The sequence below is a fragment of the Coffea eugenioides genome, chromosome 1, assembly GCF_003713205.1.
Source record: "Coffea eugenioides isolate CCC68of chromosome 1, Ceug_1.0, whole genome shotgun sequence".
In the NCBI taxonomy this organism is placed as follows: Eukaryota; Viridiplantae; Streptophyta; class Magnoliopsida; order Gentianales; family Rubiaceae; genus Coffea; species Coffea eugenioides.
The window spans coordinates 50,580,717-50,605,473 of record NC_040035.1 but is presented as its reverse complement, the minus strand read 5'-3'; the positions used below and the strand labels follow the sequence as shown (position 1 = coordinate 50,605,473).

The 24,757-nt window shown below is 37.2% G+C and overlaps 5 protein-coding genes across 6 annotated transcripts; all 5 read left to right on the top strand.

The window, feature by feature from the left end:
- Nucleotides 1–2,415: 2,415 nt before the first annotated feature.
- Nucleotides 2,416–5,835, top strand: LOC113774351. The gene is made up of 5 exons (XM_027318900.1): nt 2,416–2,472; nt 2,566–2,773; nt 3,488–3,631; nt 4,388–4,541; nt 5,627–5,835. The coding sequence occupies exons 1-5, from the start codon at nt 2,459–2,461 to the stop codon at nt 5,833–5,835; spliced, it is 729 nt and encodes a 242-aa protein (XP_027174701.1). The 5' UTR covers nt 2,416–2,458.
- Nucleotides 5,836–9,890: 4,055 nt separating this feature from the next.
- On the top strand, nt 9,891–10,609 carry LOC113750553 (LOB domain-containing protein 12). Its single transcript, XM_027294516.1, has 2 exons — nt 9,891–10,046; nt 10,268–10,609. The coding sequence occupies exons 1-2, from the start codon at nt 9,891–9,893 to the stop codon at nt 10,607–10,609; spliced, it is 498 nt and encodes a 165-aa protein (XP_027150317.1).
- Nucleotides 10,610–14,236: 3,627 nt separating this feature from the next.
- On the top strand, nt 14,237–15,808 carry LOC113749705 (protein CHLOROPLAST IMPORT APPARATUS 2). 2 transcript variants are annotated; one of them, XR_003464569.1, is made up of 3 exons: nt 14,237–14,890; nt 15,046–15,221; nt 15,381–15,808. XR_003464569.1 is itself a non-coding variant. In XM_027293535.1 (3 exons), exons 1-3 carry the CDS (start codon nt 14,294–14,296, stop codon nt 15,420–15,422), a joined length of 789 nt encoding a protein of 262 aa, XP_027149336.1. In that variant the 5' UTR covers nt 14,246–14,293; the 3' UTR covers nt 15,423–15,808. The 2 variants fall into 2 exon arrangements, 1 of the variants encoding a protein (XP_027149336.1); XM_027293535.1 differs by having other exon boundaries at nt 14,246–14,890; nt 15,072–15,221.
- Nucleotides 15,809–18,854: 3,046 nt separating this feature from the next.
- Nucleotides 18,855–20,970, top strand: LOC113782152 (UDP-glycosyltransferase 87A1-like). The gene is made up of 2 exons (XM_027328065.1): nt 18,855–19,425; nt 19,938–20,970. Exons 1-2 carry the CDS (start codon nt 18,921–18,923, stop codon nt 20,801–20,803), a joined length of 1,371 nt encoding a protein of 456 aa, XP_027183866.1. The 5' UTR covers nt 18,855–18,920; the 3' UTR covers nt 20,804–20,970.
- Nucleotides 20,971–21,851: 881 nt separating this feature from the next.
- LOC113775639 (UDP-glycosyltransferase 87A1) lies at nt 21,852–24,146 on the top strand. The gene is given in 3 exon segments (XM_027320594.1): nt 21,852–22,504; nt 23,145–23,168; nt 23,171–24,146. Coding segments are annotated over 3 exon segments (1,392 nt in total). The 5' UTR covers nt 21,852–21,999; the 3' UTR covers nt 24,034–24,146.
- Nucleotides 24,147–24,757: the final 611 nt, after the last annotated feature.

The following is a 24,757-nucleotide window of genomic DNA, read 5'->3' as shown; positions in this document are numbered from 1 at the left end:
ATTTTTAATCAAAAATTTCTTTACATATGTGAAAAAATTAACAAATTCTTTGACATAGTTTGGAGAAGCGAAAGAAAGACATTAAAAAAAGGCAAAAATCTCATAAGCCGATAAACTATTACTTGTATCGACTTTTGACTATTAAATAATTTTTTATCACAAATTGGTCACTAAACTAACTAATTAGCACAACCATGCCCATTTCATGGATTTTGACTCTTAATCTACAAAATAATTAAAAGGTCTAAAGGTATTTTTATCCACTCAAAGTGTTAATTATATTTAATGAATTTTGGAGCTGGCGAAAATACCACACGCATTGACCTTGAAAAACTACAAGAAATAGGATCTAATACACTCAGTACTATTTTTCTGCAAAGAGGAATGATGTAGCTGTTATCGTCGAGAAAGTTAAAAGGGACTGGAACTTAATGGAGCAAGGGTACAGGGCTGAGTTAGTAATAAAAAAAAACCATTTGGTGTTTTGATTATTTTGATGGATTAAGAGGCAAAATTCACGAAAATGGCTACGCTTATGCTGATTAGTTAGTTTAGTAGCTAATTCATGATAAAAAATTGTTTGATAGTCAAAAGTTGATACGAGCAATAGTATAATAAGTGTTCAAATATTTTGTCCAAAAAAAGAAAAGATTAGTCTTCTATGCATTAGTGTATACACTATTATTTTTGGATGAATGACAATTATATAAATTTTGACTTTTGTACATGTATTATGGATCCAAAAGTAATAATGTATATAATTTATTTAAAAAAAAGGTAATATTACGTATTCCTTGACTGAAAAATTAGAATGTCAGTCTTCTCTAAGTATGTCTATCGTATTCTTTAAATTCTATGAATTTACGTTTTGAGTTTTCTTTTTTATTCCCTCTTTTTTTTGTTGTCATTTGATTTAAATATCTTTGCTAATGGACAAATATTTGGAGATACTTGAAAACTATGACGACATATTATACCTGGCTGTTGGGCGGGTTGGGTGGGTTAATATTGGATTTTCACTTAAATGGATTATACCCAACCCGCCCAACTTTAGATTGGGTTGATTTTGGGTTGGGTCATATTGGGTTATCTCAAACCCATGACCCAAATATGACCCAATAAATTAATTAATACATTTTAATATATAAACTTTTACACATATATTTTAACACACAAAAAAAAATTTTTCACACATATAAACACATTTTCACATGCATAAATGTATTTTCACACACACAAACATACACTCACTTCTTAAGTTCCTTGGAAACACATCACAAATAGAATAATATTTTATATTGCTTGTATTGTGAATTTTAGATAATAAATTATACATTTAAATAGATTAGCTAAAAAAATTGTTTACTTTATACTTTTTAAATACTACTAATTGATTGAAGCTTATTTTTTGTCACAACTTATTAACACTTTTACTATTCATAGCTATTTTATCGTAAATTGTAATATTCTATGTATTTAAATTATTGAATGCTAGATTATATTATACTTGAAAATGTAAGTAAGAGACATATAATTTGTTGTATAATAATTTTGAAATTATAGAAAATAAGTTTGTATTTTAGTCCTTATATTCTCAAAAATTTTATGATTCATGACTCTAGAAATTTTGCAAACTGTTGTGAAAGGTCCATGCATCAGAACTACATTATGGGGATAATATGCAAATTGCTTTCTTCCATTAAATGACTGTGGTTCTTGGACTCGCTAATTAAGAGGGAAAATTAATTGTCTTGCTGATTGTAAACTTCTCATGAAGTTGAAGATTGGAGGTATTTACTTTAGACGAAATGAAATCGTTGGACTGCTAAGCTGCCATAATTAATCAAAACCAAATAGAATATGCAAGTAAACTACATTGATTCGAAGTTAATATCACGATCTATATACATATAATATATATTAGAAGGTATTTTTTTATTGATTTGATACCGTTAGTCGTTAGATAATTCATCACCTAATTAATTAGAATCATCTAGGATCATACTTTTAAACAAGTTGGGTATTAGGTACCCAAATAAAAAATTCAACCCGCCCAATAAATAAATTGGGTTATTCTTATCCAACCCAATAAAACCCATAACCCAATTGACCCAACTCATCCTTTAAAATTAATGGGCGGATTGGGCGGGTTGTTGGGTTTTGGGGTTTTTTCCCCAGCTCATACTACATATTTTCCGGCGCAAATACTAAACGTCCACTGAATGTTTTGTGTGTCGCAAACTTTATTAATCTTTGGCCCTAGCTCATTTTGAACACGGGCCATGTCCACATTACTTCAGGCCCACAAACTCCGACACTGAAATTGCTCTGTTTAAGCTTTAAGGCCTGTGGCTGTTCAATAAAAACCGCCAAATTTCCACCGACGCAAATCAAACGACAGAAAATCCACAGAATGTCCAACGAAGTCTCGCGGCAAATCTCCCTCTTTAGCACCCAAATGCAAAATCGAATGTAGTAATCTTCATCCTAATCCGTATCAAATCTTCCCTCCATTTTTGCAGACACCTGAATTGATCAGTTGCAAACGATTTTATTTTGACTCAGATTCGGCGACGGAACCATTGCAATTCTGGAATCGCTTCTAGCTTCCAAGGACGTCAAATCGTCACTAGAAATCCGATCAGCTTTGAAAGAGTTTATGAGACACGAATCGCTCAGCATTATTCGAGAAATCTCTGAGAAGTCCGTCGAGAATAAGCTACTGATCGCTGATTTTCTCATTCGTGCTTTCGCTCTCATTGGTGACGTGGAGGTACATTTAAATGATATTTGTTGCGCGATCCTACTACATTGTCTCAAAACATTTGGCTTTCAGATTTCATAATCTTTGCAAAAAAAAAAAAAAAAAATTCCAAGAATCGAGAGTATGACGCTTATGTAGCAAATTTGAGGAATGAGATCATATATTGGCTTTATAGGTTCTTTCATGTTTTACATATCTTTCCTACAGGAATAGGACTACATACTTTTGCTCAAATAATTACGTCTTTATTCGTTCGTCTCTTAGAACTTTCATTGGTCAAAGTAAAGTTAAGTAGCTAGATTAAAAGAGACTCGACTAGCATTTCATCCTTGAATTATTGTTGTGATAATTATCCACATAAGTTTTTGTTTTGATACATGATCTAAAATGGTGACTTCAAGCTAGTTGTTTGTACTTATTTCCAGTGTTTAAGAGAAAGTACTCTAGCTTCATTGTCCTTTGTCTAGTTTTGAGTCCAAGTAGTTTTCTGATCTTCCATATGTAATAGTCAGGGTACTTCAGTATTTCCTTTCTTTTTTTCTTTTTTGGGTGTAAAGAAGAATAACAGTCCTGCCGTTACATGATTGGAATAGCCAGGGGAACCGACGGGACTGAAATAGCCTATTCTACGTTGGCATTGGATGTTACATGATTGTGCTAGAAAAATCTGCGGCAATAATTGATTTATTTCACTTGGTATTCTGCAATTTTTCTTTTTGACAGAGTTGCTTGGCCCTGAGATATGAGGCATTGCTACTGCGAGATGAAAAGGCATCTAGTGACACAAGGCTAGAGGTTTCATACCACGAGTGGCTCACATTAGCAGAGCAATTGTTTGATAATGGTTTTTATTCCGCTGCAACAAAGGTAGTGAATGTTCAGTTGCCTCAATTAGTCACAGAAATGTCATCGTATTATTAATGCTGTTTTTACTGATGCTAATTGTTCTGTCATTTTTCATCAACATTCATTACCCAAAATATTATCACGGTCCGTGGTGAGGACAATAGGAAAAAATTTAAACTATAACAGAACGATTTGCTAGACATTCTTGTTTCAAGTTTCAAATTATGCCCAAGACTACCTGGAAATATTTCTTTCAGAGCATCACAGGATTTTATTGCAGAGACTGTTGAGCTGCACTTTCTCTTAGTCTTCACTCCAATTTCAGGTTCGCCTGCCTGAACAATTGTTCAATTCCTTTGCTCAGATAGCCAAGCCTTTTCATGTTTCTTAGTTGAGAGGTTTACCTTTCCAGTAATTTGGAGTCTCTCATATGGGACTTCATGGACATTTTAATGGTCCACCATTTTTGTCCTTTTTAAACTGGGAATGAAAGTAGTGATGAACAATCTTTGGTTCCCCTTTAAGTAGCTTTCTTTTCTTTAATATGCTTCAAATTTTTCTTGTGTCTTGCGAAAAGATAAATGTTAGGGTTAATAACAATATTATTCGGACATCAATTTGTCTCACTTGTTGAATGCCAAGCATATCGTCCTCATGTTTTTGTCCTTTGGCTTAAAAGTATGTTATCTTGTACATCATAAATTGCACAACTTCTTTTACGCTTCCTCCACCTTTCGTGATTAAGTTTCATGTTGAACTGGATAACTATTTCTGCAGACATGTGAGAGAGCACTTTTATGCATTCAGATGGACAACGGGATTTGCACTGAAGATGATGACTGCTTTAATTATGAGCATGCTTCTGAGAATATTAAGAGACTCAAGGATGCTGCTATCATATTAGCTGCTTCACAAACTGGTACAAACCGAGGTTAGATTCTTGAGATGATCTGCAATTTGTTGATATATTAGATGTAAGACCTCTGGTGTAAGGTTTCTGAGGCATCAAAAGGTGTGATTATTTATTTTGTTGGAATCATTTCCTTTGCTAATGGACATATCGCATATTTCTAACAGTCCTTGGTAAAAAAATCATGGTGATAGTAGACGAAATGTTGTTTGGCTAGCGTCATGATTTCTGGAATCACATTTTTTAAAACAAGAAGTGCATATTTATAATTAAGAAGGTTCAACAGGATGCGGTGTTTACCGACCAACGGTTGTTAGGAAAATCGTTTCGACTGATTTTGTGTAAAATATACAAAATGTAACTTTGTATGCATACGGTGTAACTCACTTTTAACGATGTGTAATTATAGAACAAAATTTTGTGGATCTCATATACAATGTGAAAAACGATGTACAAGATACAATCTGAACCTTACATTTTTTTTTTTTTGCCGAATCTTGGCCATGCCGTTCCTGCCCCTCTTCCTCACTTGGGTCTAAGTTGTGAAGATAGTGCCAATGTGCCATGCTAGATATTCAGTACCATACTTACGGTTACGCGTAGATTGGTATAGAATAGGTGCAGACTCATCAAACAATTGACAACTTCCATTTTGCTGTGACATCAGCATCCTCAGTAACAGAATTCATTGAATTATCACAAAGTGAATACCACATGCACACGTCACATTTGGGTTATAGTTTTAAGTTATATTTAAAACTATAATTTGGGATTACCTCAGTAAATTCTTGCATCATATTTATATGTCTTAATTCTAATAATATATTACTACAGAATTCTGAAGTTGTAAAAGGAAAAAAAAAAGGCTGTTATCCATGCACCAAGAGTATATCCTTGTAGAATTGATAAAGAGACTTGCTCTTTAGCAATCAACAAGTCCTTGGCTGGATTGCCTTTTCCTCTTGGAATCCCGTTTCTCGATGTTGTGAGGCTTCAAAAGTCCAATTTGATATTCTACCTGCTAGCTCTGTTACGTTCTCTTAAGGGCTTCATTTGTCATGGAAAATGGCTGGAACTGAATTCTATGTTATTCTTAAAACTAACAGCCGGGCGCTTTCGTGTGCACTTTTTAACTCAGCTTGATGATGATACAGTTCAGGTTCAGGCAACTGAATACATGAAAAAGAAAATTAATCAGCAGCTGAAACAACAAGAGTCCATTTGCACTGAGACGTATTCTTCAGGAAGCACTCTGTTCAGAAATGGAATTAAAAGACGGAATTTACGAAAATTGCAGGAACACCAATGTCTATAGCAGGTTATTTATGACAGAATTTAGCAATTTTTAGTTCCTTTCAGATATTTCCTTTATTATCTTTAGTACTGTTTGGATATTCTATTTTGTTGTAGTTGGACTAAAATATTATATTCAGCACTTGATTTGTTGTCTTTCTGTATAACTAGACAGCCAGAGAGGTGAGTTTGATGATAGTGAAGCCCAAACATGCTTTTAACAAGGTAGTATATCAATATGCATGCGTCCTGAGGTTGGGAACTCTTGGAAGAATTGATTTGTCACTCAGGCAATACCTTTTCTTCATGCTTTCATGAAATGGTGGACCTAAATTATAGTCCTACTGCAAGTTCAAGAGAACATTTTCAGAGGGGGATTCAAGGTATTCTTATACAGGAATATACATGAAAAATTTTTACTTCTTGTAGGGGTAATTGAGGATAACAACCTTGGTCCACTTCTCTTGAAGTTTCTTGTTGCTACAAATGATGTACGTCACAAATGGATTCTGATATATATATGGTTGTTTGCGTAGACTCCCCGACGTATTGATATTTCGGGAGACATGTCAGTGTAACCCTGCAACAGCCATTGGGGATGGCACTGAATTACTGTAAACACAGCTTAATGAACCTAGGAGGCCATTACTAGTCTATTTTTTATTAATTCATTTTTAATAGTCCGCTAACACAGCAAGCCACGGCGAACCTGTAATTAATTCTATGCCAGAAAGGGTACATTTGCAGCAAGATATGTGCTTGATATGGTTCCGAGTCCATGAAATTCTGCAGTTGATTCTGCTCGATATTTTGGTTTCTTAGGGTTGACACTTGAATTTTGGATAGACATCTGTGCGTTGAAGACCTAACAATGCTTACTCTAAAACAACCCAGTAGCAATTGGACCTGAGGTATGTAGCATTTTGTAACTCCTGAACACATAAATTGCTATTTGTCTTTTGTCAAAGATTGCTTCAATCGTAGTCTCCACCGATTCAGAATTTGAAAAAACATCCATATCCCAATAATCGAATCTTCCATATCACAAAGCTCATTTAATGTTTGCATTGGAGATCGTATGTTTTTTTATTTTCTCTAAGACGGTGAAGATGTCTGTTTTTCTAACACTTCGCACATCGTTTTGGAAAACACGCTTAAGACATAAAACAAAGTTTACAAGGTTCTCATCCTGTCTCCGCTGCCTCTTCTTCCTAAGAGCGTAGGGGTTTGAAATATGGAACTCAAGCAGAAAAAATACGCGTTTTGTGAGGTAACAAGCATTTAACAAGTTCAATTAAATGTTGGTGGGGTCCCATGTTTATTTACATGAGTCTAGGACCAGAAAGAGTCTACGAGTAAGCAAAACAGTGACTTGGACTTGTTATAAGACAAGTGCACTTTTAAAAAAACCTTGGTAAAATATGCACTTGCTACGACTACCAGGGAAACAGAGCTTTCTTCCTCGGAATAGAAGATTAGAAGCTTGGAATCATGTGGAATGCATTAAATGCAAGGGAGTGGGGAATCGATCTTAGGGTTCTACAACTCTGATAATTTAGGAGTGTCAGTTCAGAAGCCTCGTGATGCATAACCCACAAGCTAATACATAGATTTAATTTCACATCTTGCAAATTGAAATCTGAAAGAATCTTTTCCTTTTGTTTCATGACCAACATATATAATGGTGAATCAGATGCCTAATAGTTAACTTAATCCTATGCATGTGACTGCTAGGTTTTAAAATCACTGGTCTACGACCTGCACACTCGATTCTAATTTTCTGAAATTAAGAAAAATTCTTAAAAAAAGACGCTTCTTTCTGTTACCTTAGATTTCAGCTTCTTGTCGGATCTCTCATTAACTGTTTATCATTAATTCCATGGTGGGTTGTTGTTATGGCTGTCGTAATGATTTTTCAATTATAATTATTATTAGTAGTAGTAGTATAAGTTTTGGATAGAACTGAATGAGACGAAGAATTAGAGTTTCACTGCGTCTAACTTTCTACAACTCGCACAAGGATATGTATTCAAGTATACAAAATAAAATGTACATGATATAAATTTCTTGAAAACAAACAAGAGCGGATGGTCAATTTCTTTTAAGGCTTGTTGCTCATTCGACAAAGTTGACGATGGTGATAAAACAGATTGATGAAGTTCCTACCTCAGATAAGAATTTTTAAAGATTTTTTTTTTCCTTTGTTTTTTGGAAGCTCTTCAACATTTTTTTTTTTTTTTGCTTTTATATTTCTTCTCTTCATATAATAATTTCCTGATTAATAGATTGACAAATTTCCAAACCTCAGAAAAGAATTCTTTGAGGTTGCTAAATCCTAATACTACGTACGTTTCTGATGAACTTCTGTCATTAACATCTTTTCGTGTTCATACTTTTCCTGTTCGCATGCTAATGCTAATTCCTGAATTCAGCCGTTGACAGCAAAACTGTATAAAATAAATGATCGGACAAAGTTACCATAAACTAATTAATACCCCTACCAAAAGATTTTTATCAATTTTAAGTTTGATGGCTGTTAAACAAAATCAATTGGGTCTGTATTATATTGTAGACGAAGTGATAATATCATGTTGGTTCAGTTTAACAGGTGTCTGATAGATATTCGTTAAGATGTATTTTAGGCGTTAAATTTTTAGAAAATTAAGATTAATTAAGAAAAGTGTAAAAAACCTTTTATGTTTGACTGAAAATGGGTGGCAAAAAAGCCGAACACGGTGAAGACAGGAAATGTTTGGGAGTGGAATGCAACACGGTCGAGTAATCTTGGAGTTTCGTTCGCATTTCCATTTTTTCCTCTTGGTACAACCTCTGTCGGAGCTAGCTTGATTGACCTTTCTAATTTTTATTTGTAACTATAAAGAAAAATGTTAAGGTTATGGAGGACAATAAATGTCCATTTTTGACCAAATAAATTGTCTAAAATCTGAGTTCAACTCTTATGACCCTTGTTTGTCGTTTTGGATCACACCATCTCAGCTGCGATGGTTGTTGGGACCGGGCATGCGATAACATATTCTTTAATTAGGAAGATGAGCTCAATTTTCTTCATTTTGACTTCATCGCAGGAAAAATACCCTCACCATGTTTTCCGGTTAAGAAGATGAATAAGAACAAGCAGCTATATTCAACGGTTAATATTTCTTAATTTCGTGCCTTCTTTAATTCGATCAAGAAAAAGGTTCAACAAAAAAAAAAAAAAAAAAAAGAAGAGTGATCGAGTGAGAGAGAGGTTGAGCGGGACCTTCGATCAAATGATAAGAGATGAGTTGCACGTCCATCAAATTTTATGTTTTCATGTGAATGTCCGCCAACAAACATTCACGTTGAGCCAATCTTTTCTTTTGGTTGGGACCAGGGTTTTGCTTCGTTAATTTCGCACCATATCAAAACTTACTAAACCCTAACCCTAGTTGTTCTCGTAAATTTATTGCGTTTGTCTATTAGTGAATTTCTAATTAATGGTGGCAGTAGCTTCTAATATTCAATAATTTCCTTCCTATGGTTCATGTTTTGCAAGCAAAGTGCCAGTACTCTATCGCACAAGTAATAGCGAAACACGAACGTGGAAAGTAAACAAATCCATTGATCGCCAGCCAACCTAGCACGCAGAATGGCGGTGGTCAACTTCTCGCACTTGATTCTTCAAGACGATTTCTATGCAGAAAGACTTAATTGCCCTTGACGGCTACAGTATTCTTTGTTATTATGGGAGGCTTCAACTGTAACATTGGACGGGAATCAGATGCTCACACCTTCGTGGGGTTTGTTTTTTCAACTCCCACAACATCTCAGAGTTCTCACTTCTCCCTTTTGTCATTCTACTTCTCTTTGCTTGTCGCAATTTATCTTCGCAAAAAATAGACCGTTTCCAATATTTTATTCTTGGATTCATTCTCCACTTCGCCTTACGCTTCTTAACACCATTATAAATAGGCACCCCACCTGTTCTCTTTCAAATCACTCTCTTGCTCTAGTTCAGCTCCTTTTTAAGCCCTGGCATCTTGCGAGTTTATTAACACCTCGCTTGGTTTAACTACTTATCTTTAGCTTCACATCATGGGAGGAAGCTCACCTTGTGCTTCCTGCAAATTGTTGCGGCGTCGCTGCGCCAAAGACTGCATTTTTGCACCCTATTTTCCTCCTGATGATCCTCATAAGTTTGCCATTGTCCACAAGGTTTTCGGCGCTAGCAACGTCAGCAAGATGTTGCAGGTTTCTCCTCCTCCTCCTTCTTCTTCTCAGGCTCATATCTATATATATGTGCCAATGCTTCTCTATTTCGTAGTGTAGGAAACCAGGAGGTTAAGGGTTCAAATTTTGATCATATATACTCGCGTCTGAACAAGTATATCCGTGTGAACATTTTTGCACTTAATTCATTTGTGTCTGATATTTTCTTCAATTAATTTTATTTGTGTCCATCCTTTCTTCAGGAGCTTCCTGTTCAGCAGCGAGCAGATGCAGTAGGCAGTCTAGTATATGAAGCAAATGCAAGAATGAGAGACCCAGTCTACGGATGCGTAGGTGCTATCTCCTATCTGCAGAATCAAGTTTCCCAGTTACAAATGCAGTTAGCAGTGGCTCAAGCAGAGATACTGTGTATCCAGATGCAGCAACAGGAGCCTGCAACCTTGCCCACTCAACTGGACGTCCCAGATGAGAAGTCGCTTCTCTTATCCACTAGCACCTTCAATAACCTACAACCGTACCTCAGCTTTGCTTCTTCTAGCACTGTAATGCAAGACCCTCTTAAGAGGGAGTCTCTTTGGACATAACGATGTTTTATGAACTAATCTAACTACTTAGTGGTTAGTAATGAAAGTGCTTTAAGTGTTTTAACTTGTTTCTTCCTCGTATCTATTAAGGGTTTGTGGCATCATGGTTTTGTTGATGATTGCACCATCAGAGACAGGAAGATATAACGCACTGAAAAGTATCAAAACTAATCCAGCTTCGTGCATCAAGAAGATGGAATTTTTCTCAGCACTATTTTAATAGCTTCTAATATGCTTATCGAAAGAAGACAAGGGAAAAAAGTCATGAAAATCCTATATATGCATCAAAATAAAGTAGTTGGTCAACGCTGCCATGTGAAGTGGAGTAGGAGTGAAGTAGGGTTAATATTTGCTTCATGAATCTTCTAAAGCAACTGCAGTATGGTAGGATGTTCTTCTCAAGATCTCCCTTCTCCCTCTGGTCTTACATATTGATCAATAATCAAGATGTTGCTTGTCTAATGTAGCACGATATTACTGCAATACAGTTTACCCGCTACTGTTAGTTTTACTGTAAAATGAAGTCTAATCACCGGGGCAAATCTTTCTTAACTCGTTCGGTTGGTTTCTCTCACAATAGAGGAAAGTTCATAAGCTTAACCAAGCAGTTACGTGCAAGTCGCAATTAAATTTCAAGGATATAATATAGAAATCCAATTATCTTTAAGCTTGCTGCTCTGGTTGAGAATGGGCCTGGAAATCTAGAAGGTGTTCCATCTATTGTCAAGCGAAGAAGCCAGAATATTATTTCCTTGACTGTTATCTGGGAATTAACAAGTATGATGCGTCGCCCTTTTACTCCCTAAACTGCACAAGTTTTATCATCTATATATTGCTCGTCTCCATGAAATTTTAATGGCCTATACACCTAATACGCGTCTCGTCCTCTAGGTTCTGTGCTTTTCTTTCTTTTCCTTGAGCTTATAGTCATACAAAACAAAAGTAGCTGAATTCTGGATTTCCCATGTCTAGAAGGTAACTGATGTTCAAAGGAATGTAATTTTGTTTTTTGGAAGCATTGCCTCGAGCCCTCAAAAATGCAGAAAGCTAAAATCAGAATAACAATCGAAACTGACTAACGGCCAGGATAATGGTTTGCCTTGTAATCTGGATTCGTATTGACTTTTAAACTATAATCTTGTATTATATGCTGCCCCTTTTACCTTTTCAAGCTTAGTCGTGTCCAATCTATATAGTTACTATCATACTATCTCATGAAGTCCAAATAAGGTGAGGGCGGTGCATGAACTGAATCCAAGATAAGTCATTTTCTGAAGACTTTTTTGCATGTGGAGTAGTGTTTATATTATTTCCTCCATTGTCACTCGTGAAAAAGAAAAAAATGGCTTAATCTGTGACTGAACAATAGGACCAAAAGAAGAATGAATACAGATAGAAACCACTAAAAGAGGCCACTTGATTAGATCACTTATTATGGTCGATTGTGATGCATCGCATACTAGTTTACTACCAATCTTAAGTGGGAGAAGGGGCGACTTGACTTTAGCCAATTATGCAGAGGTTTAAAGATCTATGTGAGGTTTCGGCATTTATTTGATGGCGACGGCTAGAATGCTTTCCAATCTCCAATTATTTGAAGCACCCTCTCGATACTTATAATGCCTCTGCCTTCAAATCTAATCAGAAAAGACACCTCCGGCTTTAACTATAGTACTTGGAGCCTCCCAGAACGGATGCGTGATGACATTTTGAAGGAAATATATATGCCGTTTTGTTTTTTCATTTGCCGAAATTTAACACTGAGGTCGAATGTGTCGCTAAAAACCAATATATCAGTTGCTAAAGTTCACAGCAATATTATTAAATACAGATCGGATAGCGCGCCATTCGACTGAACTACTGGGTTAGGGATCAACTGATCGAATTGTTTTCAAAAACTCGCTGATGTTAGCATAGTGTCATAATTATTTAATATTTTTATAAGTTTCAAAAATATTAAAATCAAGTTCTTGGTTATATTCGACCAATCATACAAAATATTTTAAAAATGTTAGATTTGCAATGAAATATACACCTAGTAATTATAAATAAAAATGTAAATTCATGACTAAAATATGTCCATTCTCCAAAATTACTTGAAAAACTAAATTTCAAAGTCGATTCAAATTCGTTAAGCATCGTTTTTTCACTTGTTCGCTTATTAAATTCAGAATCTCATGTGTAGTGTTTCTGAACAACTCTCGTTGATCAAGCATATACTCGACCATCTTTTTGTTAAGGCTATCTGGTTATTTACCTTGTTACGGCTATCTGGTTAGTTTGGGCTGTTAAAACTTGTCTGCAAGTACCTTGCCAGGGATTGGCATGTGGCCCTCAGGTACGTTTCATGAATTGTGTTTTTTTTTTTTTTTTTTGGGGTCACTATCTCTAGTAATAATATCATCATTTTGTTTTCGAATGACCCGACTGGACGCGGAAAAGAAAAAAAAAAAAGAGTAAGTATTGTGGCCAGTTAGTGGTTTATTGTGATCTCACTTTCTCACCTGACCTGACCATTAGTTATCTTCTTTAAATTCCCCCGGCTGTAGGTTTCGCCATCTAAGCCACACAAACGGCGTAAGAATTTGACCCATGAAAAAATAGCCAGTAAGGAGAAGAAGCCCAGGTGAAATTCTTTTTTATTTTTTTGGGTGCCTAGAAATTTGACGTTGCTGTCCTGGGCTAAGAGGGCCCAAAAATGCCGTGCTGTGTCCAGTAAGTATTTGTATTGGATATGGCCCATGTGTCTGATAAGGCAGGAACAGAGAAAAAATGCGCCCGCGTCCCGCCATTGTTTAAAGGGTAAAGTGACACTAAAACCCATGAAATAGTTTACTTTATCCCGCTAACATTTTTCAGTCAAGTACTTCAATCCTACAGTCCAAACATGCTCTAAAAATTTAGACATATTTTTGTTAATTTCCGTTAGTTTTTCTTATTTTCTGGTTAAATTCTCCTTTTGTTTTGTTTTCCCCCAATCTCTCCCATTGCCTTTCTATCTTATAGCTTCCCATAAACCAATGAAAAACACTTTGTTCGGATTGACCATTTTTTTAAAAAATAAATTTTTTAAATACAATACCACAATAATACACAATAACTAAAAAAACATTTCATCCATACATTATATCAAAAATTTCAAATAAAAACTTTTTATATACACTGTTACAGTAAAATTTTTTAAAAATATTCTCAAAAATGGCTAATCTAAATGGAATATGTGCTTATATCTCATTCAACTTATGCATTTTGAGTTCATCTTGGTCGTATATTCTTTTTTTCTTGTAATATTTTGATATTTCCTACATATTTTACTCTTTGAGTAGTAATCAGATCTTGCAGGTGATGTGATAGAATGGGGAGTTGCCAAAATTACTAGAATCACAATATAAAATTTTTATTTTTTTTTTATGGCAAAGCAATCAAAAATTTTTCTAGAGTACCCCGGATGTAATTTCCAAGCTGGATAATCTCAGAAGTTGTAGGCCATGCAGCGACGACCAATAGCTAAAGAGATAAGGTGTCTCGTGGGAAAAAGCACCTGTCACTTTTATATATTACTATCAAACCCAAAATATCTTCTCTCTTTGCGATGTATTCATGTGACATATCCTCTACTTCTCCATATAAGTCGCAGCAAGAAAGTAGAAAAACGAGGTAAGAAAGGAGATAAAATCAAGGGATATGAGGATAAAAACTTTGTTAACAAGTTTAAAGAAAGAAGAAATGCGAGTACCTGCAGAAATCAGTGCCAGTAGTGTTACTAGTAGTAGTTCTAATGAAGAAGAGAACCCGAAAAGAGAGAGCAACATCCACGTCCACGCCAAGAAAGAGATTGATCTTATGGATGAGCTCGACTACTGCACTAATCTCCATAACATCCACGACGATGATGATGCAGAAAACCTCCAAGTTCAAGAGGAGCAGGATATCGCGTACGGTCAACTTATAAACTACTGGGGTTGTTTGATGCCTCCTGCTTGGGATGGTTTAGTTATCAAAGATGATGAAGAGGCCGGAGATAATGATATTATTGATGGAAGAGAGAACCATTCACGTAGCACGCTTGGTGATATGCGGTTTACCATAAAGAAAGAGGCCGAGTGTGGGTTGCTGGAAGATGATGACGATGATGATGATGATGATGATGATGATGAGAAAAAGCTTTCTTTGAATCTGAGCTTAAACTATCAAGAGGTTTTGGATGCATGGTCCGACCGCACACTTTGCGCTGATGAATCTTCTTCAATCTTTGTTTCTGCAAATAATGCCTATGTTAGAGTATTCCATCTCCACCTTTCACTTCTTCTTCTTTTTCTCTTTCTTTCTTTTTTTTTTCCAATATAATTAAGTTGGCTGCCTAGCCTCGTAATATCATATGTATTGCTGGAAGGATAATATAAAGAATACTGCTACTTTTTCTTTTGTTTGATAAGATTCATTCATCATGTTGGAAGCGTAGATGGGAGAGGTGCCGGTGATAGAAGAAGAGAGGAGAAGAAGGGAAGCAAGTGTGCTGAGGTACAAAGAAAAACGCCAAACCAGATTGTTCTCCAAGAAGATAAGATATCAAGTTCGGAAGCTGAATGCAGATAAAAGACCAAGATTCAAGGTACGTGACTGGCTAGCCAATTACTAGTACTAATTTTTCTCCATCCTTCAGAAATCAAGTGTACTGATTTATAAGTCTGGTCTAACTCCAGACATACTCGCCTAACGTTAGAAGATTTTTTTAGAACACTCATCTTTTCATTCCTAATTATCATTTCAGGGCCGTTTTGTGAAAAGGGTAGCCGAGGAGATGCACAAATGATTGCAGAAAAAAAAAATCCTCAAAATATCTTACCTAACTCAACTCCTGTCTGTAAGTACTTTTATATTTGACCGATTCCTTCGATTTGATCTATCAATGTCTTTCAATTACAAGTAGTACATCTCTTTTCTTTTGGCAGGGGGCACGTCTACTGTGCTGTACTATAGAGAAGTCTAGCACCTGCTGAGTTTACGTCCCAGAATGCAAAGATTGAGGCATGTCAAACTTTTATCAGCTCATGAGTCGTTTTCTCAATTGGGACCTTAAAGTTACCTCTGGAACAGGGAAAAAGAAGAAGAAGAGGATGATACTGAGGTCTATCCTGTTTGAATTACAATTTTCTGAAGTTTTTGTATAAAATGTACTGTAGCCCTTTTTACACTTCATTTTCATCGTAGCTTGGATTGATTTGCTCATAATGGGTTCGAATGAGTTCCATTTTTCACAAAACAGGAAAGGAAATTATACATATGAGCATAATGAAGAAAACTCATTCAATTTTGGATTGAGTGTCACATATATATAGATATAGATAGATGTTCAAGTAAACGAGCAACTAATGGTAATGGGCAGTCTTTTGCTCCCAACTTTTGGGTTCACACATCATAATATTCCGTTCATTTACTGCATGTGAATTGGAGAAACAGGAAATCTGCCACATTTACATCATGTGTTTCCCAACTTTTGGTATATTCTTCTGTGCCGGCAAATCTGTTTGGAGCAGATATTTTGGGACTCTTTTCCCTGAAATTGAAAAACGAAGGTAGATATTTTGGTGAGGCTGCTTTCGTTAGTTTCAGCCTATGTGGTCCCGCCAAAAAGATGCAATGCTGACAGTTCGCTGGGGCTGTATGCGATTTATACCCTTTAGATATTTTTTTTTTGGTCTGGGGGAGGGAGAGGAGGGGGGGGGGGGGTGGTGCTGTGGGGAGGGAGAAAATTTTCAGGAGAGGGGCTGAGACGCAAAGTCAGGGGTTTCGTATTTGTTGGGGGGAGGGGGAGGGGGAGGTGTGAAACTCAACATGAGCTTAATTTTTAATGTCAACTTAGGAATGAACTCAAGTTAATTGAGCAAACAAAAATTCAGAACACTCAAATAATTATAAGAGTAAAAAACTCGAGGAGCCACAAAATTATTAGTGTTGTCCACTTTTGGTCATTAATTTATTTTTTTTTATCTCTAATTGGCCTCTGAACAAGTAAAAATGCATAATTTAAGGACTTCTGATCATTTTAGACATAAATCCAGACAGAATCAAAGGATATTTTTGTCCATTATTAATCAAAAGTATCGAGAACTTAATCAAGAGCATCGAGGACAGGAATTGAAGTTATGAGAAAAGAAAACCCTTCATTTTCCTTAATCTCTTCATTGAATTTCTCTATAAATTTTTCAAATTCATTGATTTCATATTTGAGAGGGACATGAAAAATCTGATTAAACGTTGGCCACTCGGTGTGAAATCAATGAATTTAGGAATTTTTTTTAGAGAAATCTGATGAAGAGTTCATGGAAAATGAAGGGTTTTTTTTTTATCTTTTTAGGGTTTCTACTCCTCTTGATGCTTTTTATTAAGTTCTTAATAATTTTGGTTATTGTCGGACAAAAATGCCCTTGGATTCCGGCTGAATTTATGTTTAAAATGGCCAAAAGTTCTTAAACTATACACTTTTAATTGTTTAGGAGTAGGTCGAAAACAAAAAATAGATAAGGGGTCAAAAGTGGACAACTATGATAGTTTAGGGATTGCTCAAGTTTTTTACTCAATAATTATTAGTGGCAATATGTTGATTGAGTTTCAGCTCTAGGAATTTCCCTCCATTGAAATTTTCAGAGAGCAGAAAATACTTGGATAATGTTGGCTATTTTTGAAATAGCCATGAGAATCTGAACACTCTTGGATGTAGATGTTTCAAAGTTACCACCGATTTAACACTTATGTCAATCATCCTTTTTCTTGAAAAAATGAGTCAATTTTCTTGTTCACCGTGATCACAAGATTCTCAAATTTTTAAAAAGTTTCCAAATAACCTAAAAAGTCAATTTAGCATAATCAATTATAACTCTTATGTTTCAAAAGTTTCAAAGCCTTTTTTATTTTCAGCTAAAACAGTAGAAAGACTTAATTCTAAGCATTCTAAGGTTCATCTATTGACAAGTTGTCTATACAATCAATATTTATTATCTAGACTAAAATCAATCTATTAGTTTCCCAATTATTGCAATTTTAGAAAGAGGTAATTGTCAAAAATGGCAATTTATTTGACTAACGAAGAAAGGGTTAATGACTTTTAACCTTGAATTAAAATACAAAAAGCATAAAATTAAAGTTTCACCTTTGAAAGGAAAATACACAAAAAAAAAAATTGTATAACCAGCAAAACGTAATTCAATTTTTAGTTAAAAAGAATATAAAAAAAATAAAAGAATGCCTATAACAGCTGCACTGGAGCCTGTAGCCTTAGGAAGACGAACCGATGAAGAGCACAAGCAAACTTATTTTTATGACAAAAGTTGGGTAGAAATTTACAAAATGAAAATGAATGTAGAGACTTGTGAGATGTCACGTGGACTTTGGTTTGGTTCTCACATGCCTCACATCTCAGTGGGGGGCAAGCCAATAGAATGGGGGAGACAAGACAGCAGGTAACGGTGAGACGCAATAAGCTGTCCGGGACTTTGAGGATCTCAATTATTTAAGGAGACGATTAGACTAAGGCAAATCAAGTTTGTGAGCTTTATTTGACTGGACTTTGTGACGAGACTATAGAGAATGGCCCGATAGGAAATAGGAAAAATTTATTTGACTGGACTCTGTAAATTAAGTCCAGGTTCTCCGGAAGTGGTGAACGTGGACCTTGTCAACTTGCAACTTCAAGCTTCCATACGGGACATTACAAAGTTTCCATAGGCACCGTTGATCTGATTGCATCACTGAAGATTGTTGTGTTTTCTTGCTCTGTTGTCAAAAGGATGATGCGCCAGAAATATACAAAACTGCAAGTAACGTCCATTGATTTGCAAACCTTCTAGAGCAGGTACATTCCCAGAAAGAAGTTGATATTCTGGTAGTATTGGGTGTAATCTTTAGGTTCTCATCCCCATACCTGCTTTCCCTTTGCCCTTACGTCCCGGAGCAAAAAAGTTCTGCTTGCGTCTTCCCTTTTGACTTATTTTCCCACAATACAGTCTCACTATTTAAGAGCCAGTAAGAAAAAATCAACTTTGGTACATCAGTCAGCATCCATTGTCATGTGGTGACTGGTGACTTGAACAGCATCAGTTGTTGGAATTCGCATTCCACTTTATTTCGTCAGCAAGGATGTCAAATGCTCCGGGACTCTACCAAACAAATTAGTAATAAAGATTTCCACTATAAAATCTTAGCAAATGGTGTACTATAGGTTATAAGGAATCTAAAGTTGCAGTAATTACGTGCATCGCTTCATTCTCTGAATTCTTTCTTCTAGTTGGAAAAACTGTCGGTGGACGGATCAATGGATTCATCGGTTAATGGTAACTCAAATTTTAGATTCCGAGTGGTGGCCGTCCCATATCCCGGAAGAGGCCACATCAACCCAATGATGAACCTCTGCAAAATCATGGCCAACAGAAGACCCAATAACTTTCTCATAACCTTCGTCGTTACTGAAGAATGGCATGGCATCCTTAGCTCCGAACCTCTTCATGAAAACAATATCCGATTTGCCACTATCCCCAATGTCATTCCTTCTGAAATAGGCCGAGCCAAAGATTTTACGGGCTTCGTTCAAGCTGTTTTGAACAAGATGGAAGGTCCAGTTGAGCATCTGCTCGATCAGCTGGAGCAGCCGAAGCCGAGTGTGATAATATTCGATTCATTCTTGAAGTGGGGATTGGGCGTTGCAAACCGGAGGAATATACCCGCAGCTTCGCTTTGGCCCATGTCGACCACGTGTTTCTCGCTTCTTCGTCACTATGAAAGTCTTGTCGAGAATGGGCATCTCCCTTCCAATCCAGTAGGTGTGTTTATCAGTCTGCACTTGCATTGTTTTTTCCCCATTTCGTCTTTGAACAATTTTCATCCCAGTAGCCTGTAGTAGGAATTCGTACTTCAGTCAAAATGAAAGTGGTTAATCAATGATAGCGTAACTCTGTGCTTTGAAAAAAAAAAAAGAAAGAAAATCCTTGCTAAAAGCTTTAACCACAGTCAGTGACCTTGTTAATATTCTTTGCAATTAAGGAATATGTTGTGATGGTTGTTTTCAATGACTTGTCATCAGAAGGGCCTCGAATGTTGTCAGTAGTTCATGTTGCTTGTACGAATTTGCAGTTTCGAAGTTCTTAGTCTATGAATTGGGGTAATTTCATTGGGTAATAGATTAGGTAATGGATTCAAGCCCTTTATTTATTATGAGGGATCATCAAACATCTTCTTGAATGAGACTGACTTCTCAAATGTCAATTCATGCTCTGTGGGCATCGTATAATGAACTAATTTATAATTTTGCGACTTGCCATGGAACCAACTACAGAAGAAGGGGATCACAGGGTAACCTGCATTCCGGGAGTCCCGTCTATTCGACTTGCAGATTTTCCTAGGGAACTATTGTTGCATGGTACAAGTCAGACAGCGGTCCGTATAGCTCTAGAAGTTGTTGCTCTGGCATCCAAGGCGGAGTACCTTCTATTTAGTTCTGTCTATGAACTGGAATCTCGAGTCATAGACAGTCTCAAGGCCGAATTACCCAATCCCATCTACTCCATAGGTTTGGCAATACCTTCTTTCAATGTGAGAAACCGCAGCAACAATGACCATATTGCTTGGTTAGATGCTCAACCTAGATCCTCCGTATTGTACATTTCCCAGGGGAGCTTTCTATCTGCATCCAATGAGCAGTCGGCTGAAATAATTGCTGGAGTTCATGAAAGTGGGATTAGATTCTTCTGGGTAGACCGCCAAGACATTTCTACGTTTCAAGCAAGTGGCGGTGATACTGGTAATGGAGTAGTTGTGCATTGGTGCGACCAACTGAAAGTGCTGTGCCATCCCTCAATAGGTGGATTCTGGTCTCATTGCGGGTGGAATTCTACTAAAGAAGGTGCATTTGCTGGTCTGCCGATGCTTACTTTCCCATTAGCATGGGATCAATACACAAACAGCAAGCAAATTGTGGAAGACTGGAAAATTGGTCGGAGGCTGAAGAGAGATGATGGAGGCCTGGTGAAAAGAGAGGAAATTTCCAGGAGTTTGAAGAGGTTTATGGACTTGGAATGTGATGAAGGGAAAGAAATGAGGAGAAGAGCCCAAGAAATCCGGGAGATTTGCCGACGAGCAACCGCAGAAGGTGGTGGATCTTCTGAGCTTGAAATTGAGGCTTTCATCGAGAACATAGCATAACTCAAGAATTCTTTGGACAGGATCAAGGTGAAGGATTGCTGTGGGATTAGCCTAGTGCGTAATTTGTGCAAGTTAAAAGAGTTGTTAACTTGAGACCTATCTTGTTCTTGAATATTAATAAAATTCTTCAAGGCAACAGATGTTTTCGACCTCTTAGTGAAATTATACTTACTCATTCTTCATTTGTAGACCCATGCTTTTGCTTGAGTGGATGAGAGGATGCACAATTTCAGGAAGTCGTAAAAGAAACAGGCTTTGGAACCAAACTGTTGGGGCCAAAAGAAAAAAAATGATACATTCCATCATCATCCTTGATTTTCATTTGCTCTGGTCATGAGTTCTCCCCTGCCTACGAGCAACTTTGATGGTACCATGTAATGCACCTTCTCGCTCAGTATTGGACATCAGGAGATTATTTGTTCAGTACGAGAAGGTGATTTTGGTGATTCGTATTTGACAAAGTCTATATTGTAATTAAAGGTTAACGAATGAAACGTCCCAAGCTAGTGAATAAGTCGATCCAATCCCAGCATAGCCAGTCCCGTCGCAGATCCCTTTACCCTAAAGCTACCAAGTCGGCCATGGGGTTCCTCCTCTTTGTGGCCCATTCTTCAATGATGTGAATGGCCAATACCAACGGATGTTGGTGCAAATAGAAGGCATTTGCATCATTTAATCAGCAGGTCTCGGATTCGAAATTCATAAAAATGAAAAAGATAATATTGGGAGAGCTTCTTCGAAAGAGGTTCCACGCAATTCGAATAGAATTAATTGTAGAGCGTAGAACAGACGCGAATACCTGTGAATTATATATAAAAAAAAAATGATGTAAATGGTCCATCTGCTGAAGCTGCGGGAAATTAATAATGCATTCGTTTTTTGGGGCAATGAAATTCACATGCGATCAATGTCGGTGTTAGAGATTCTAGCCAGCTGGGCTAGTTTCGGGCATTGATTTCGGGTGACCCACCGCCACCGCCCCCCACCCCCCAAAATTAAGGTTTTTGTCGAACCTCAACTCAAGTAAATTCTAAGTTCAAGCGTAAAAAGCGGATGCACTGCGCCGCTTCTTCCTTCACCTTGTATCATCCCCTCTATTCGGAGACTTTGTAGCTCTAGCTACTTGTCTCGTCTCCTTGTAAGTTGTAATCAATCATTCCTTCGACTGACTGCGGCGGTTTATCGGTGCACTGCAAATGGAGCCTTCGAGCTTGGAGCCAACCGTGACATGCCACGTGGTGGCGATGCCGTTTCCTGGGAGAGGCCACGTTAACCCGTTGATGAACTTCTGCAAACTCATAGCCGCGAGTCCACCGCGTAACACTAACACGCTCATCACTTTCATCGTTACTGAAGAGTGGTACGGCTTCCTCAGCTCCGATCCCAGGCCGGCTAACATCCGTTTAGTCACCGTCCCAAATGTAATACCTTCAGAAATTGGCCGAGCCAAAGACTGGCCCGGTTGCATTCGAGCAGCTTTGACCAAGCTACAAGCTCCGGTCGAGCAGCTCTTGGACCGGCTTGAGCAGCCCAAGCCTAACGTTATCGTGCACGATACCTACTTGAAGTGGATGGTGGGTGTAGGGAATCGGAGGAATATTCCGGTGGCTTCGTTTTGGACGCAGTCCGCCACCGTCTTCTCCATTTTCCATCACTTAGACCTCGTACTTCAAAATGGCCATTTTAGTTTCAATTTGGCAGGTGCGCTTCTAAGTACTAGACTACTAGTAAAGAAATCAAAATTACTGCTGCTACGACTTTATAACAATACTGTGCTCTAGTGCAAATCCTTTTTTTTTTTTGTTTGGGGGGGGGGGGGGATAGATAGATAGCAACTATTGAGCACCTTTTATTCATTGGCCTTTAAATACCAATTGTCAGAGTGGCTTATGACCTGATCCGCTGATCAGAAGACATTAGATAACTCATGTCAACTTTATTTAAAACAGTTTTTTCGCCTTTCACTTTTCCCTCCGGTTTAATTTCAACGAGTGAGGACACGGCAATTTTGGTGACTAAAACAGGAACAGGACATGACAAATGGATTCCAAACCTGCATCTGTAGTTCTGATAGAGTTGTCCAGGTCAAATTAACTTCGAGACCTTCTGGTACCCCTCTTAAGTTCCAAATCCTGAACTGAAGCTAAGAACAATCCCTACTATGTTTGGGAACTTTCTCGAAATTTTGTATGATCGAGTCATGTCCAGGGTAGGGAACTCCGAATAAAATTAGTATACTAGGTAGTATTTCACTGTCTGCTTAGGAGTATGAACAAGAAGCAAGGATTTTGACAGAAACCATTATTATCTTCTTTACTGTATTGCATTGTTTCTGATGCAGAGAAAGGAAAGGAGCAGGTTAATTACATCCTGGGGTCCCTGAAATGCGCACTTCTGATCTTCCAACGCCATTCTTCTCTGCTAGAGGCCAAGAAGTGTTGGACGATTGCTTGGAGGGCGTATCACTGGTTTCTAAAGCACAGTTCCTTTTATTCACTTCCACCTATGAGCTTGAAGCTTCAGTGATTGATGCACTAGGAAAAGAATTTGCCTTCCCTATCTGTTCCATTGGTCCTGCAATACCTTGCTTCAATCTCAATGGTAATGCGGCCACAAATGCTGGAGGCGGCGATGAACCTGAGTATGTTCAGTGGTTGGATGCTCAACCGACAAATTCTGTTCTTTACATATCACAAGGAAGCTTCCTTTCTGTCTCGAGTTCCCAATTGGATGAGATTGTTGCAGGGGTGCATGATAGTGGCGTCCGGTTCTTTTGGGTGACACGAGAGGATACGAGTCATAATCCAAAAAGAGGTGATACCAAGGGTATTATAGTGCCTTGGTGTGACCAATTGAGGGTGTTGTCACATAATTCTATAGGCGGGTTTTGGTCTCATTGTGGGTGGAATTCCACTAAAGAAGGTATTTTCTCAGGCCTTCCGATGCTCGGCTTTCCTATTTTCTGGGATCAAACGACAAACGCTAAGCAAATTGTGGAAGACTGGAAGATTGGGTGGAGAGTGAAGAAAGATGATGAGAGTTTAATAACAAGACAGGAAATTGCGAGACTTCTGCAGAAGTTTATGGACTTGGAAAGTGACGAAGGAAGAGAAATGAGAAGAAGGGCAAAAGAATTGCAGGTCATTTGCCAGCAGGCAACAGAAAAAGGTGGATCCTCCAAGAGTGCCATTGATGCTTTCATGGAGGACATTTCATGCCACATCCGTTGAATTTATTTCCTTCTTCATATATTGTATCGTTGACCTGATAGCAAGCGAGCTTTGTTAGAACAATAATCTGATGGCATTATTGATAAGAACAAATGTATTGATAAAACGGTCTATTTGGGTACTAATTAAGATATATACATATATATCACATATGCATATTTTAGGAAATATAACATTAGTTAGAGAAAGTATACAAGTACAAGGAAAGATAGGTAAGATTAGATAAAAAAAAAAAGTATATAAATGCAAACGAGTGTAATAATTGTTAATGTGTGTATATACATGGTAGATCAGGTGAATGTTAGATATGCTAACGAGTGCTCATGATAAAATATATTAGTGCAGTGATAATCTATCTAAGGTAAACAATGCACTTCAAATCAATCTTCAATTACTTTCCAAATAGTTTCTAAAGCTCCTTGGAAGCTATGTAAGAAGTTGTATAAATGTGAAGTGCGGATAATAATTCTCTACCTAAAATTAACAAGAAAAGATGGGATCACAAAATAAAATGAGACCGTTTAGAACCCCAATTCAATCTTCTGAATTATAATCAAGACAAGCAAATCATGCTTACCAAAAATGAAAAAGTACGGAAAAGAAAGAATAAAAAAGAAGACAAGAAAGTCCAAATGTTGAAATGCGCACGCGAATCTGCCCCGAACGTCACGAAATGTGGAAATTCTTCGGGTCCCCCTTCCCGTGTGGCTGGCTGTAAAATTCT

Bases quoted from the DNA above. Each gene is read 5' to 3' on its own strand.
- LOC113774351 (XM_027318900.1), top strand. The intron at 2,774-3,487 runs GTACATTTAAAT...TCTTTTTGACAG, and splicing joins CTCTCATTGGTGACGTGGAG to AGTTGCTTGGCCCTGAGATA. The intron at 4,542-5,626 runs GTTAGATTCTTG...TAAAACTAACAG, and splicing joins ACAAACTGGTACAAACCGAG to CCGGGCGCTTTCGTGTGCAC.
- LOC113750553 (XM_027294516.1), top strand. From the start codon at position 9,891: ATGGGAGGAAGCTCACCTTGTGCTTCCTGCAAATTGTTGCGGCGTCGC. The intron at 10,047-10,267 runs GTTTCTCCTCCT...TCCTTTCTTCAG, and splicing joins ACGTCAGCAAGATGTTGCAG to GAGCTTCCTGTTCAGCAGCG.
- LOC113749705 (XM_027293535.1), top strand. From the start codon at position 14,294: ATGAGGATAAAAACTTTGTTAACAAGTTTAAAGAAAGAAGAAATGCGA. The intron at 14,891-15,071 runs GTATTCCATCTC...TTGGAAGCGTAG, and splicing joins CAAATAATGCCTATGTTAGA to ATGGGAGAGGTGCCGGTGAT. The intron at 15,222-15,380 runs GTACGTGACTGG...TTATCATTTCAG, and splicing joins ATAAAAGACCAAGATTCAAG to GGCCGTTTTGTGAAAAGGGT.
- LOC113782152 (XM_027328065.1), top strand. From the start codon at position 18,921: ATGGATTCATCGGTTAATGGTAACTCAAATTTTAGATTCCGAGTGGTG. The intron at 19,426-19,937 runs GTGTGTTTATCA...AACCAACTACAG, and splicing joins TCTCCCTTCCAATCCAGTAG to AAGAAGGGGATCACAGGGTA.